We start from the raw sequence: 14,320 nt of genomic DNA on the forward strand, positions 1-14,320 counted from the left end.
TTGTCTTCTTGCGTCTGTAAAGATATTTCAATTTTTACTCATATCGAGGTGGTCCTTGATATTTCGTTTTAACAGGTCTATGTGCAATGGTCAATATTTCTTTCACAATGTAAAATATCAAACGGGAGAGTATTTATTCGAGTCCTTCGATAAATTTGTAACAATTTTAGATCGATTCTCGATAAATGTATAACGGTTGTAGATTCATTTTCGATAAGTGTCCTAATATTTCTGAACGGGAGTGTAACTCGACACTTGTAAATTATTCCACGTTGTAAACCGCGTATTTTCCGCGTTCAGAAACCGCGCGCGGAATTTCACGCTTTTTGGTGCAGATAATTTCTTAACTAACAACCGATAACTGTAATGTTCGGAAACAAGGGGGAATTTAAACGTCTTTTTATCGTATAGTTCGCGAACGAAGAGAGAAGGGATCTCCTGCGGAAACACCTGGAAATGGAGAAACGGTCGACTGGAACTATGCGCAAATCGAATTGTTGGAGAAGCAAGGCATCGATCTCAAAGCTGAAATGGAGAAGAGATTGTTGGTGCTGGAAGAACAGTTCCGCAAGGAGAAGGAAGAAGCCGATCAACTGTTTGAAGAGCAAAGAAAAGTAGGTCGAGACCACCGACAAGACTGTAACGTCGATGAAATGTCAGAGAACATCTTTAAAAGGACACACGAGTTATACTCGAAAATCTTAAAAATTATTGTCTGGAAAAGAAAAAAAAGAATTCGATAAAAAATTCATTTTCTTCTCGGTTAAATAAATCGTTAAGTGTTAAGGGTCGATGAAAGTTTACACATATTATAGATAGTATATTTTTCAGAGTTACGAAGCACGAATAGATGCGCTGCAAAGACAAGTAGAAGAACAGAGCATGACGATGTCTATGTATAGCAGTTACACGCCCGAAGATTTCAACAACATCGAGGAGGATATCTTTGGTGAGTACACATTCTGTACAGTTCCTGTTCACGATTTTTTGATTAATTATATATCATGAATTGCATCTTTCCAATTCTTTACGATTATTAAAATTCACGCGAGCAGAGCTGCTACAAACGTACTACCTTTACGAAATTAAATGGAATGTTTATTATACAAAATAATTTTAAATTTTGTATGTGTTGTTTGGAAAATGTTTATACAGCTCTGCATGTGAGTAAGCTACGATCGTGTGTAGCTTGTACTGCCTCTTCGTTAAAAGTGTCAGAATTTGTAATGGATATTATACAATTTTACTTAAACAATCGAATACGTTGTCGAAAGAGAAGAAAAGAAATTCTAAAGGTTGAACTCGTTGAAAGTGATCGAAATAAAAAGAGAGCGCAACATCTCATTACAAATTCTACAGTTGTACGAATCTGTGCGAGGCACAATCAGATGATGGTACGTAAAGAAACGTTACAAACATTTTTTGAATGTTCATTCGTTGTTCGATTTTATCTTTAAATTGATTGCAATGCACGCATGTGGTTATGTTATACAATGTTACGTTACGTTTTTTTCCCCCCCGTTTCGTTATTTTTGCTAGTATGCGTCGAAATGAACAATTTTGAACTTGTGTTATGAGATTGAGTCCCGAAAGTCTGACTTGTCGACATGATCACGGTGCATCATCTGATTGTGGACAAAACACAGTGGCTGCTTTTAACGAAGGAACCTGGTATCCACAAAATGCTTGGCTTTTCTGACTGTTTTGCCTGGTAATGGCTTGCATTTCAGTCAACCCCTTGTTTGACGCAGAGAGCAACTGGTCCGAGAGAGAGTTCCAACTGGCCGCTTGGGCTTTCCGCAAGTGGAAATACCACCAATTCACAAGTCTTCGGGATGATCTTTGGGGCAACGCAATATTCCTCAAAGAGGCTAACGCTATTTCTGTAGAACTCAAAAAGAAGGTACATCCGTGGTTTACATTTTGGGAATAAAATTTAAACGTTACTCGTCGTCGTTCACGAATCATCGACATTTGCTTCTTCCATCGCACGTATCAACATTTGTTCCATTGCGACCACTCAATCATCACGATCGTTTCTTTAATCAGCAACGCGAAAACCTCGAAACATGTTCATCGCACCAATTTCGTTCGACCGTTTGTCCATCGAATCGTTCAAATCGAATTACTTTTTTTAATCTGAACACCGATCGGAGTGTTTCGGCGCGAGATTGTTCGTTTTAAAACTTCGATTCCTGATCGTACGATTTTGAACACGTATTTTCTTTTTCTTTTTTTTTTTTGCCTTTTCTTTTTCACATTTAATCTTGGTACGAAATTGATCTCGCGACTCAACTTTGATGTTATTCGGTGTACTTTAACGTATTCGATAAAACAAGGTACCCACTTTTTGATGTTCTATGAACCGAATAAGTATTTGACATTATCAGAAGTATACGACACAATTCATCCACCGATTCGTGATTTCTTAATTCGATCCGAAGAAATCGATATTTTCTTTAACAAAATCATTCGGTTGTCACACGAAGGTTTTCGTAATAATTTTTCATTTCTTTAATAATAACCATTTCTCTTGATTTGATAACTCATTCTTGAATCTTCGTTGATTTGTGCATTTGTTTCAGTAAGGAAACAAAGATCTCTCGTGTTGCTTACTTTCTACACATAAAATGTTCTTTATAGGTGCAATTCCAGTTTACCTTGCTCACGGATACACTTTACTCACCGCTTCCTCCGGATCTGCTACCAGCTATGGACGAAGAAGAGGAAGAAGAAAGACCATTCCCGCGTACGATCGTCGCTGTAGAAGTTCAAGACACGAAGAATGGCGCAACGCATTATTGGACACTGGATAAACTCAGGTTCGTAATCGATACGTTGCTTCGCGATCATCCATTACATTACTGTCTAATATTCATGGTTAGAGGGTGAGTCGCTTATCCAGTTGCGAGTCAATATCTCCCAAATGAAACAGGATATCGGAAAACTGTTCGTTTCTACTTTAACGATCGATCGTGTAAAGTGTTAAAAGTTGTATTCCCCTGCAACTACCAATCGTTTACAACCAAATCTTATTTCAAGTATTTTGGAATTTACTAGGGCCCTCTACGTGGTAAATAAGATATTATTGATTCGTTTTCAAAATGGAGAACGAATAAACCATCTCGGTTACTTTTTCGAATAAAAAGATTTGTTTCATTCTTAAGCAGGATCGAGTCCCATAAGAGCCCTAGTGAACTACGAAATATCTTAAACGAATTTGTTGTTATATCATCCCTATATGTCGAGGCTGATACATCACGTACACCTTGTTGATATTTTTCTTAACGAAGTTACTCTTCCCCTGGTAATGCTAAATATTAAATAGTCCTGCGATCCTATCGTACCAGAAACAAGATACGATCAACAGGATAAAGTGTATTAGGTCATGCACCCATTCTTTCTACCACTCTTTGTCCCCAATTTGTACGGTTAGGCGTTTGAGCAATTGAATTAATCGTACGACCGAAACTTAAAGTATGCAGAACTATTGGTCTAATCATTGCTTTGATCAGATCGTGCTTGAATAAAAACGCACGGACACTCACGCAAGTAATACGTGTTAACTTATAGACAGCGCTTGGAGCTGATGCGACACGTGTACAACGAGGACTCGAGCCCCAGCACCCCGGAGGCCAAAGAGGATATTTTCCAATGCCTTACTGTCTACTCTAATCCGAAGTTCTCGCTCGCAAATCTTTTGCCTTCGAGGTTGGTGCTCGAATGCGCGAGGCTCTCTCCTCATTATCGCCACACGCTTCATGCCCATCCTCGATCTTTATATAACCGCAAATGTCGATTTTTATATAATTTCGTATCACCGTTTACCACCGTATACTAATCGATTGTACACACTGTCTCGGTCCGAACAAACTACTTACCCTTGAAAGAAATACTTTGCTTTGCAACTGTGCTGGATTCAACGAGATATCGATGAAGGACTTTGCATGGCCAAGCGTTCTCAGCATTTGGCGTTGATCAATCGAAGCAGGATTAACCCTTCTGAATTGCGAAGCGGATGAAATACTCGTTACGGTTAGCGAAAACTGGAACCATTTCTTATCCTCGAATTGCTCGAATTTCGATCCGATTGGTAACGAACGTTCAAATTATAGATCAATGTTTTGAAAGTATCTTTTTTTTCTTTTCTTTTTTTTCTTCTTTCGTTTCTCGTTTCGCATTCGTAGAAACGTAAATTTCGTTTGCAATTAGAGAACAGGAATATCCTTGAAGGGTTTAACTCCTTTCTGTGTGTGTGTTTCAATAGTGTCTCGCTGAACACGTGCGCTCCTTGCGGCTGAAATTTTGTCACACACTCTTGCTTCGTGACTTCATCGTGCACATGCCACTACACTCCGCCAAACGAATTACACAATTTACAATATTTTCAACAAGTACAAAAATCACGTAGAAAATATGTATGTACTTCAACAGCTTAGACGCTGTACACTACTATACCATGTTCTCTAACAGTTTAGTATCTTTCTCTATGCGAAAAAAAAAAATACAGGGACAGAAAAGAACTTTTCAAAGTGTTTTTGTATCCTTTGTCGGGACTGATTGAACAAAAATTGTTGTTCGAGCAATCTTTTCGCAATACTCGTGTATGTCCCTTTATTTGCGCGAGTAAATTTACCAATTTCCTCGTGCGACTTCTAATTATGTCTGAACACGTATCATGCACACGATGTTTTTTCAAAAATGAATGTTGTGTACCGAGTGTGTCCTTCACTGTGCTTTTCGACAATGTCTGACTCTGTCTCGATCAACGGCCGCCGAGTAGTATGATTTAACCCGTAGAACGGTCGTCTTTTCATTTTCTGCGTAGACAAAGACTCGAATTGATGCGAGAAATGTATCACAATGAGGCCGAATTGTCGCCTACATCTCCGGACTTCAATATCGAATCCATAACTGGAGGTGATCCGTTCTACGATCGTTTCCCATGGTTCCGAATGGTTGGAAGGTAAGTACGAAAATTGATTAAAAATGATTAAAGATTTTCAAAAATAGAAACAACATCCGTTACTCGTTGAAGAAAAATTAAACATTGAATCGTAGAATGAAATATTTCACGACGAACAAATAAAAATTGAACCATTTCAAGGCAATGTTCGGAAATTTTATCCGATACCTTAATTACTGTTCTCAATTTAAAATCACGAACGGTAATTTAATCAAGGTAGACCACCGCCTCGATAAAATACGTTTGTTCACTGTTACAGATCCTTTGTATACTTGAGCAATCTCATGTACCCCGTACCATTGATTCACAAAGTAGCCATAGTCAATGAAAAGGGAGACGTGAAAGGCTACTTGCGCGTGGCTGTGCAAATTGTTGTTGGTACGTAATCAGTGTCTAATTACATAACCGGTAAGGAGTAATTCTAATTACTTTATGAACAGCTCGTGTAACGGAGTTGAATCGCATTAAAAATTTTCATAATTATTATAATGCAAAACAGATGTTTCTTAAGTTTGTTAAATCTTTTGTAAAAGAATTACAAAGATTAAAAGTGTTATATAATAAATACTAATTAATAGTTTTAATTTGTATTATATTCGAATTGTATTATATTTTACACGTATTAATACGTACGTATTAATTGTTACTGTACAACTTCGTTAAATCGAGTATCAACTTTCTCACCTCTTTCTTACTTTTCATAAATTGTAAGATTATTTTTATACCGCACTCGTTGTCTCCCGATCGTCACGATACTCTCGAGTCGCCCGGGAGACATCCCGTTGTAGGATTTTCGTAACGAACCCTTCTTCTAGAAGAGGATAACAGCGAATACTCAAGCGGCGTCAGACAGTCAGCCAGAATTTCCTTCGACGACGATCTCTTCAGCGCGCAGAAGCAAAACAAACGTAACACTTTGTTAACTCAGACGCTCGAAAAGAATCGACAAATCCTCTTGCACGAAGACCGGGTCGTAGAAGGCCACAACGAACAAAAGGACATGAAAGACGAGGACGATATCGGCGACGCCGACAGCGGCAGAGGCGACAGCTCGGTTTCCAGTGACATGAAGGAGGAAGACTTACCGGATCATCTGCAACCAGGTTCTGAGTTTACATTCAGAGTAACAGTGCTGCAAGCAATGGGTATCTCGACCGAGTACGCCGATATTTTCTGCCAATTCAAGTACGTTTCGATTCACGTTCGTACTATGGAAACGTTAGTATTGAATCTTTATGACAATCGGGCTAACAATAAAATTCTATATCGCACAGTTTCTTGCATCGACACGACGAAGCTTTCTCAACGGAACCGATAAAGAACATAGGCAAAGGTTATCCGCCAGGATTCTATCACGTACAAAATGTGAGTTGATAATCTTCATCTGAGAATCAGCGAGTAATTTAGATCAATTAACACCGTCGAATGACCCGTTTAATTTATGTAGATTACCGTTACGGTGACGAAATCGTTCCTGGAATATCTGAAAACTCAACCGATCGTCTTCAAGGTCTTTGGCCACTACCAGCAGCATCCACTGCACAAAGACGCCAAACTGGAATAGTGAGCATTGAATTCTATCGTCTTAATGTTGATTTGGTTTTCTCCCTTTTTATTTTTATTTTTGTTTTCGTTAATTTCTAGTTTAAACGAATCTCCCGTTCCATTTTCTTTGTTCCCCTTTAGCGATCACCTACATTCTAGCGCGTATCTTTACTTTAGCATTCATCCCAACAGCGTAAGGCAACCACCGAAAAGGATGCTTCCACCGTCAATACCGATTAGCCAACCTGTACGCTCGCCAAAATTCGGAAGCGTTTTACCATCGCCCAGCACGTCACACGTCCACGCCAAGTACGATGTATTGGTCTGGTTCGAGATATGCGAACTGGCGCCTAACGGCGAATACGTGCCGTCGGTGGTCGATCATAGCGACGATCTGCCTTGTCGTGGACTTTTCCTGCTTCATCAAGGAATACAACGTCGTATACGAATTACCATTGTACACGAACCCGCGTCCGAATTGCGATGGAAAGACGTGAGAGAGTTGGTCGTTGGTCGTATCAGAAACACTCCGGAACCAGAGGAAGAGGACAATGACTCTTCGGTGCTCTCGTTAGGTCTATTCCCTGGCGAATATCTAGAAGTACCCGGAGACGATAGATGCATGTTCAGATTCGAGGCAGCGTGGGATAGTTCACTTCACAATTCGGCCTTGCTCAACAGAGTCACAGCATACGGGGAACAAATCTTCATGACAATCTCCGCATATCTAGAGGTACATCCCTCGCTTACTCTGATATTACTTGATCCGACGTTGTAAGTTGTATACGTATATATTAACAGATTCTTGAGAAGACTGGATATTCTGTGATATTTTGATCGTATAAATCTATTTTGTAGTTGGAGAATTGCGGAAGACCGGCAATTATTACTAAAGATTTGAGCATGATCATTTACGGCAGAGATGCCAGGGTAGGGCCACGTTCTCTGAAACACCTGTTCAGCGGAAGTTACCGCAATCAGGAAGCTAATCGACTCAGTGGTGTCTACGAGTTGGTCTTGCGTCGTTCTTCGGAAGCAGGTAGCCCAGGTTTGTCTTGTCTACCCTTAGCGTAGCCCCCCCCTTGATCCTTTCCCATATTACCGATATAATAGTCGGATACATTTTACTTGTAGAATATAGTCTATTCAAATGGTGATCTTATATTTTGTAATTGTCTAAAAGTACGCATAATACGCGCAATGGCTATTATATCATGGTATCGAGAAATTGGCAGCTTTCGGTATTATGTTTTGTCCCTATATTAAATTGTCAAACGCGTATCTATTGAAAAGGCATTTTGCTGAAACAAAATTGTTTCATGTTTTCTAATATTTTATTTCTCCTTCGTTTGGTACCTATCCTTCTTTCATAATTATTTTCCAGGTGTACAAAGGCGACAACGCCGTGTATTAGACACAAGCTCCACGTACGTTAGAGGAGAAGAGAACCTTCACGGATGGAGACCTCGAGGAGATAGTTTAATATTCGATCACCAATGGGAACTGGAGAAATTAACAAGATTAGAGGAAGTGGAGAGAGTAAAACATACGTTACTGTTACGAGAGAGACTTGGCATTGACAAAGTTCCATACTGCAATAAAATATCACACGATTTCACAAAGAGTGAAAAGGTAACGCTTTTAGAATCCAAAGAATGAATAAAAGACGGTGAAATAACTATGTTTAAATAACGTTAAGTTTCAAACGAATCTTAGAGCGTTGATGTAATTATTTGTTTACGTAGGAGGTTTGCAATATGATGGCGAAAGCGACGAACGAAACACACGCCAGTCCGGTAAAACTTAAACGTTCAACGAGTAAAGAGGGTTATGAGAATTGTGAGATGACTGAAAGAGAAAGAGAATTGGCCACAAAGTATATAAAATTGATTCAAGGTCGAATTCCAAGCAAAGAACCTATTTTACTCTCTGACGTTTCACCTGGAGAAGACACTATGGCTGATATGTCGGCATCCATGATGTCTTCGGTGATATCGTCTTCGTCTCAAGAGTCAGTATACGCGAGAGCTAGTGATTTCTTAGAGCAGGTAACCCTCCCCGCATGCCTGAGTGCTCCTGCTAGTAGCGGTTGTCCACGCTTCGTCGCATCATATTACCTTGACGACAAAAATAAATATTGTTTTCGAAATTCAAAGAAAAACGATACTCACTTTCTTCATTCACATCGCATAACACAGTAAACATGCTAAATAAAAAATTGGCTATCGCGTTAACGATATATATTTACGCAATAGTTGCTAAAAATAGAAACTGAGAAAATCTTAATAACACAAGTGCTCAGTTTATCGCAAGAGAACGAGTGAAGACAGCGAGGATTAAAATTCTATTTGAACGTCGAAATACCTCAATGTTTCGAACGAATCAGAATCGGCTCACCTTCTCCATGTAGCTTGCAACAACTTTGATTTGATCTAAAATTAAATGATGTTGAAGTCACGTTCGCTTTTGAAATCGGTCAATTTTGATCACGCAATTTTCGATAGCTTCGCTGAGTGGAAGTTGCGCTTTTAGCGCAGTCAGCTTCTAAGAACTGCTTATTGTCTACTTAACAACTGGTAGACGATGACTCGAGGTTTTTTTGAGTCAAAGACAACCGCCAGCATGATTGGACACACGGTCAGGGTGATGCTGGAGTGTTACTTGCAGGCTGCTGGTATAATAGTATGGAGCAGGTCTAAGTCGTGCATCCTTAGGTTGAGTTCACCGGAGAGGGCTAGACTGCAAGAACTGCAGGAGAGTATATTGGCAAGCGAGTCCAACAATCAAACATGTAACATCGCACCGGCTCCGTTAGGATCCTCTTCTCCATCGAAGGAAAATTTGGTACTCTACGTGCCAGAAGTTGAAGAGATACGCATCAGTCCGGTTATTGCTAGAAAAGGATATCTAAATGTACTCGAACATAAGACTAATGGATGGAAAAAACGCTGGGTGGTACGTATATCATAATGGAACTGTAAATATATTTACTTTCGATGTACATTGTGCATATAGCACAAGTTTATTGTAAGAAAATGCAACGAGAATTGCAATCGCAATGTAATTTTTATATACTCGTGTAGAGAATTATGGATCGTCAATAACGGGGAAATTAAAAGTATATGACGTTCCACGATGAATCCATCGTTTGTAACAATTTCATTCTTGTGTGTAGGCGGTGCGACGACCTTATGTTCTAATTTTTCGGGAAGAAAAGGATCCGGTGGAGAGAGCTCTTATCAATTTAGCTACTGCTCAAGTTGAATATTCCGAAGATCAATTAGCCATGGTGAAAGTACCAAATACTTTCAGGTAATTTATTAAACATAGAATAATACTTTTTTTCACTGTCGGTTACTCTAGATTAATTAATAAAAATAATTTCAGTGTTGTTACAAAACATCGAGGATACTTGCTGCAAACTTTAGGGGATAAGGAGGTCTACGACTGGCTATATGCTATTAATCCTCTCCTCGCTGGTCAAATCAGGTATGTATATAATTTCAAAAAGGATTAAAATTGATCACTCTATAACGTAACAATTTGTTACGATTGTTTGTAGTATTAGAAATATTCAAGTATATTGATTCAACCCCATGAAAATTATTTTACGAAGTTTAAAGTATGCGTTTAAAGTAGAATCTTGGTAAATAAATTACTAAATTAATTATTAATTACTTACTCTTAGGCTTACATGAATAGAAAAAAACAAACTGTAGATCAGTTGTCTCAATATGAAAATCAAAATTCAAAGTATGAGTAGTTTCGTACTCATAGATCAAAGATATTTACAACAAGACTATATTTCTAAGAGTCAAGTTTATTTGCAGTTTGACCCATATATTTTAAAACTCACAATTTCAACTCCACGATCGAATACTACGATTCAGTGAAAATTTTGAAATGCATAACACTTATTTATAAATAATTATATAACTTACTACAGGTTCACTTTCCCATATATGTAAGGTATGGAGCTACGAGATTGGATCTGAGGTGTGTCCTGAGTTAAGGGGAATACTTCTCGCCTCTGTGGATGGTACAGTAAAAAGTCTGACTATTCCTTCCAAATTCATTCTCGTGAGCTCCTAACTACATGTGGTAACATATAAAGCATTTTGTAAAGTTTATCTTTTGAAATCTAAAGTTTCATTGTCCTCGTACAAAATCGAACGAGAAATAATTTTAGAAAGGGATCTCTAACTTGTTACAGGTCGAAATTAGCGCGCAAAGGGCCGACAGCTGCGATTCTGAATAACGCTTCGCCAGTTGGTCTAGCTCCGCCTATAAATCAACAGTCGAACCAAAACAAGTGAGTGGTCGACACGTTGGCCGAGGTAACGAGCGTCATCACAAAAGCCTCCGAGAAGATGCTGTGCTGGTCGCACTCGGCCTTCGAGTCTCATGATCTCTGTAGCTTTCGATTTCCGGTAGTCTTCGATTATTAAGCGGCTCGGAAATGCGTATCGATTGGCTACCAGCTTCGACAGCCGCCGATTAATATCTCGATGTCTGATTTAACGATCATCAATCCTTTCATGTCTGACGATCGGATAAAGAAGAAAAAAGGATCGGTAACTAACGAAAGCGCGTTCATCTTTCGAAGAAAATGTTACATGTTCGAATTAAAAATTATTACTTGGAGTCGCGAATTCTTCCGCGGATCTCTCCGTTCGTTTCGAAATACACCGAAACGTATCAAACGTCGATGAGGCTACCACCGTGCGAACTCGCGATACCTTTTACGTCTATTTGAATTTCTCGATATTAGTCGGTTGTGCGAAGCGATTCTCTGTAAGCGCGAAACTGCATAGAGCGAAGAGGAACGTATTTATGCCTAAATAAAACATTCCTAAGACGATCATAGAAACGAGGCAAGAGATATACACATTGTAGGTATACTCGTATGAGAAAATGTGTGCGAGAGGAAGCAAGAAAGAGAGACGTGGGGCTAAGTGGCAAGTTACGAATTTTGCGTGTTCATGTCTGGAGGTTATACACCGAGAAAGGGCGCGGATTATTTCGTACAAGTTAACACGGTGAACGTTGAATAATTGATAGTGATTCGTTTACGTATTAAGTTTACAATTGTGACCGTCATCGAAATAATTCTTTTTCCCCCAATCTTGTTTCGCGTTGTAACACGCTTTACGCCTCGGATAATGAACAATTGATAATGTTTCGCGATTCGAGCTTTTATTTTAATTGCAAACATAAATTCGGTTTAAATAATACATTTAAATCTTTATGTTCACTCGTACTATTGCGTATGAAACTAAGTAATTCGCAATATTATTTCGGAATAATTCAAATGTTTGTCAATGTCATAATAAAAAAATGCATTCTTATTATGTATCGCTATTTAAAAAATTTTCAGTGATCGCGTTTTATTTATAAAAAAAAAATCTGTATTAATTTCGTGCAGAGTCCATTAGTATTTAATGAGTGAATACCTTTCCTAAGCTCGAGAAGATGTTATCTCGCTACTTCCCGAGTAGATCCTGAGGCGGATTATTTTCTCGGTCGTTTATACGCGGGTGTGTACGCAAAAGTGCGCCCTGCTTCTGTTGCCGTTTTTGCTTGCTAACTGTTGTAGAGTCTGATAGTTTTATTTTGTTAACGATGACATGCGTATTGATGAAGAACGAGAGTCCGTAAACCCATAAGTTGTACAACACATTCGACTCTTAACCCTTTGAAGCAAAAATTTAGACGAAATAAATTAATAGAAATATTGGTCATATCTTCATTTCAACGTGTTAATTTATATAATTAGTTACTGGAATTGTAAATTAGTGATTCTATTTTGTATTTATATTATGTTTTTGTAACAGTATAGACACGTTTCAAATTGTAATTGTAGTCCTCGTTCTGGGGGATGCTGTTACAGCATAGTTGATTATTTGTAATTGTAAATTGAATATGTGGATGTATCTGCATCATTTATGCACTTAATATTATCAAGTACATCTAGCAATCACAAATTGTCGTGTGCGCAATAGTTAAAATACAATTCAAAATGCAAATATGTATTATTTGTCATTGTATTACTAAGTAAGGTGATGTTGAATCAATTTATAAACATCATTGAGCAAATTTATTAATTTAACTAATTCTAAGTATGTTTTTTTTATTAATATTCACTTATTTATTGATAGAAGCTCTCTGATTAGAAAAAGTAATTCCTGATCAGAATGTTTCAACATAATGCAAACAATTAGTGGACAATATTACTATAGAGAGATTAGTAATCATTTGACTGAAATTTGTTACAAATTATCCTCAAAAAGGCAATTATAATCAATTTAATTTTTCAACCTTATTTGATAAAAATTGAATAATGTTTTTGCCTTCTCAAAATAAAAAAAGAGAGCATAATGTTCACTAATTTTCCATCCTTCAAAGTATAAGAAATACAATGAAATATCATTCAATCCTATTGATCATATCCTATTTAATTTTTCTTTATCAAGAATTATCAAATAACATGGCACTTCATATTGCTAGATTCTTGTTCATGTTTAATAATGTACCAAAGAGATTCCACATTCTATTGGAAATAGGAGGTGGAAGAATTCATGTAAGATAAATGTAAGAGACTAGTAGTAATAGAAGGTATAAGGAGACGGAAGCATTTTTCACAAATATTCATAACTTCTCCAAACAAATGCATTAAAAATTTGAGCTGAAGGATGTAAGTAGTTTATTGTATGTATCCCTATTTTCAAAGATGTTCATTGTACATCTATGAAGTAAATATACTTTAACAAATTTAGGATTAAAATGAAGACTTATAAGATGCGTTTTTACATAATGAAACAAAAGTAATGTACGCATAATTAAGCTAATCCTTTCTTTTTAAATTCACAAGAAAACGCCTACAAACTGTACAAGGATATAATACTTATGGGTGTATACAATATTTATTGATATTACTTATGATGTACAGTATTTAAATTTTAATCTTATTATTTGTGTATAATTTATTTATTATAATATATGTAACAATTTATGGGTGTAAGTAAAACGAAGCTAAAATTTCATTGGTTGTGCACCATAACCATTATTGCTTCAGGGGGTTAAAGTCTTAATTTATAACGTCGTGAAGAAATAAAGAAATTGGAAAGTAAATGTGAAGGGGAAGAAAAAAAAGAAAGATAATGAAAGTGGGTGGAAACAAAAGGAAGTTGATACGAGCGTTGATTAAAACGTAAAACGCCGTTGATAAGGTTAATAAGCATTGTTGTTATTAGGAGTCAAAATACGGAATTAAAGAAAATGAGTCAAGAGCGAGAGAGAGAGAAAGGAAAGACGTAAAAAAGTGGGAATGAATAAGCGCGCGAGAGAGAGTACGAAAGAATATGTTTGCTTATACATATATATATAAGCTGTGTATATATGTATACATACATACATACATACATACATACATACATACGTATGTATACACATATACATACCTTACAAATGAAGTATATTATATAAATATATAAATAAATTTAATATTAATGTAAGCATTTTGTCAAATGTCAGATCATTCAGAGGCGCATGAAGAAAGGATGATTTAATCTGTACCAAGTATGTAAGTTCATATATTTGTTTGTAAGTTACCTAAAAATCTATTGCGAAAACGTTTTTATTTCTGGTCGTTTGCTATGAAAAACATGCATCGATGCTGTAACTTGTATTTATTATTATTATTCGATTTTCGCTAGGCTGACTATAGGTGGTAACGTGTAATAAATCGGTCAATAAAAAGCTTATATGCTTAATGAATTCTTTTCAGCATACCCGTTTAAGTTATTATTG

General features: G+C 37.2%; 1 protein-coding gene across 19 annotated transcripts in view; it reads left to right on the forward strand.

Annotated features, from left to right (window-relative positions):
- Positions 1-14,299, forward strand: part of Unc-104 (kinesin family member unc-104) — a 42,897-nt gene extending 28,598 nt beyond the window's left edge. For 3 of the 19 annotated variants that reach the window (XM_076311862.1, XM_076311869.1, XM_076311863.1), the window contains 18 exons: positions 412-614; positions 832-949; positions 1,731-1,903; positions 2,644-2,822; positions 3,574-3,711; positions 4,829-4,966; positions 5,226-5,344; positions 5,782-6,151; positions 6,241-6,331; positions 6,414-6,529; positions 6,689-7,244; positions 7,370-7,559; positions 7,896-8,143; positions 8,257-8,559; positions 9,179-9,466; positions 9,687-9,823; positions 9,899-10,000; positions 10,725-14,299. In XM_076311862.1, the coding sequence (XP_076167977.1) occupies positions 412-614; positions 832-949; positions 1,731-1,903; positions 2,644-2,822; positions 3,574-3,711; positions 4,829-4,966; positions 5,226-5,344; positions 5,782-6,151; positions 6,241-6,331; positions 6,414-6,529; positions 6,689-7,244; positions 7,370-7,559; positions 7,896-8,143; positions 8,257-8,559; positions 9,179-9,466; positions 9,687-9,823; positions 9,899-10,000; positions 10,725-10,827 (3,572 nt within the window). In that variant the 3' untranslated portion in view covers positions 10,828-14,299. Of the gene's footprint in view, positions 1-411; positions 615-831; positions 950-1,730; positions 1,904-2,643; positions 2,823-3,573; positions 3,712-4,828; positions 4,967-5,225; positions 5,345-5,781; positions 6,152-6,240; positions 6,332-6,413; positions 6,530-6,688; positions 7,245-7,369; positions 7,560-7,895; positions 8,144-8,256; positions 8,560-9,178; positions 9,467-9,686; positions 9,824-9,898; positions 10,001-10,480; positions 10,704-10,724 lie in introns of those variants that run through there. The other 16 variants (XM_076311866.1, XM_076311879.1, XM_076311872.1 and 13 more) reach the window with 13 other exon arrangements.
- The last annotated feature ends 21 nt before the right edge of the window (positions 14,300-14,320 follow it).

Source organism: Ptiloglossa arizonensis, chromosome 5 (assembly GCF_051014685.1).
Source record: "Ptiloglossa arizonensis isolate GNS036 chromosome 5, iyPtiAriz1_principal, whole genome shotgun sequence".
NCBI lineage: Eukaryota > Metazoa > Arthropoda > Insecta > Hymenoptera > Colletidae > Ptiloglossa > Ptiloglossa arizonensis.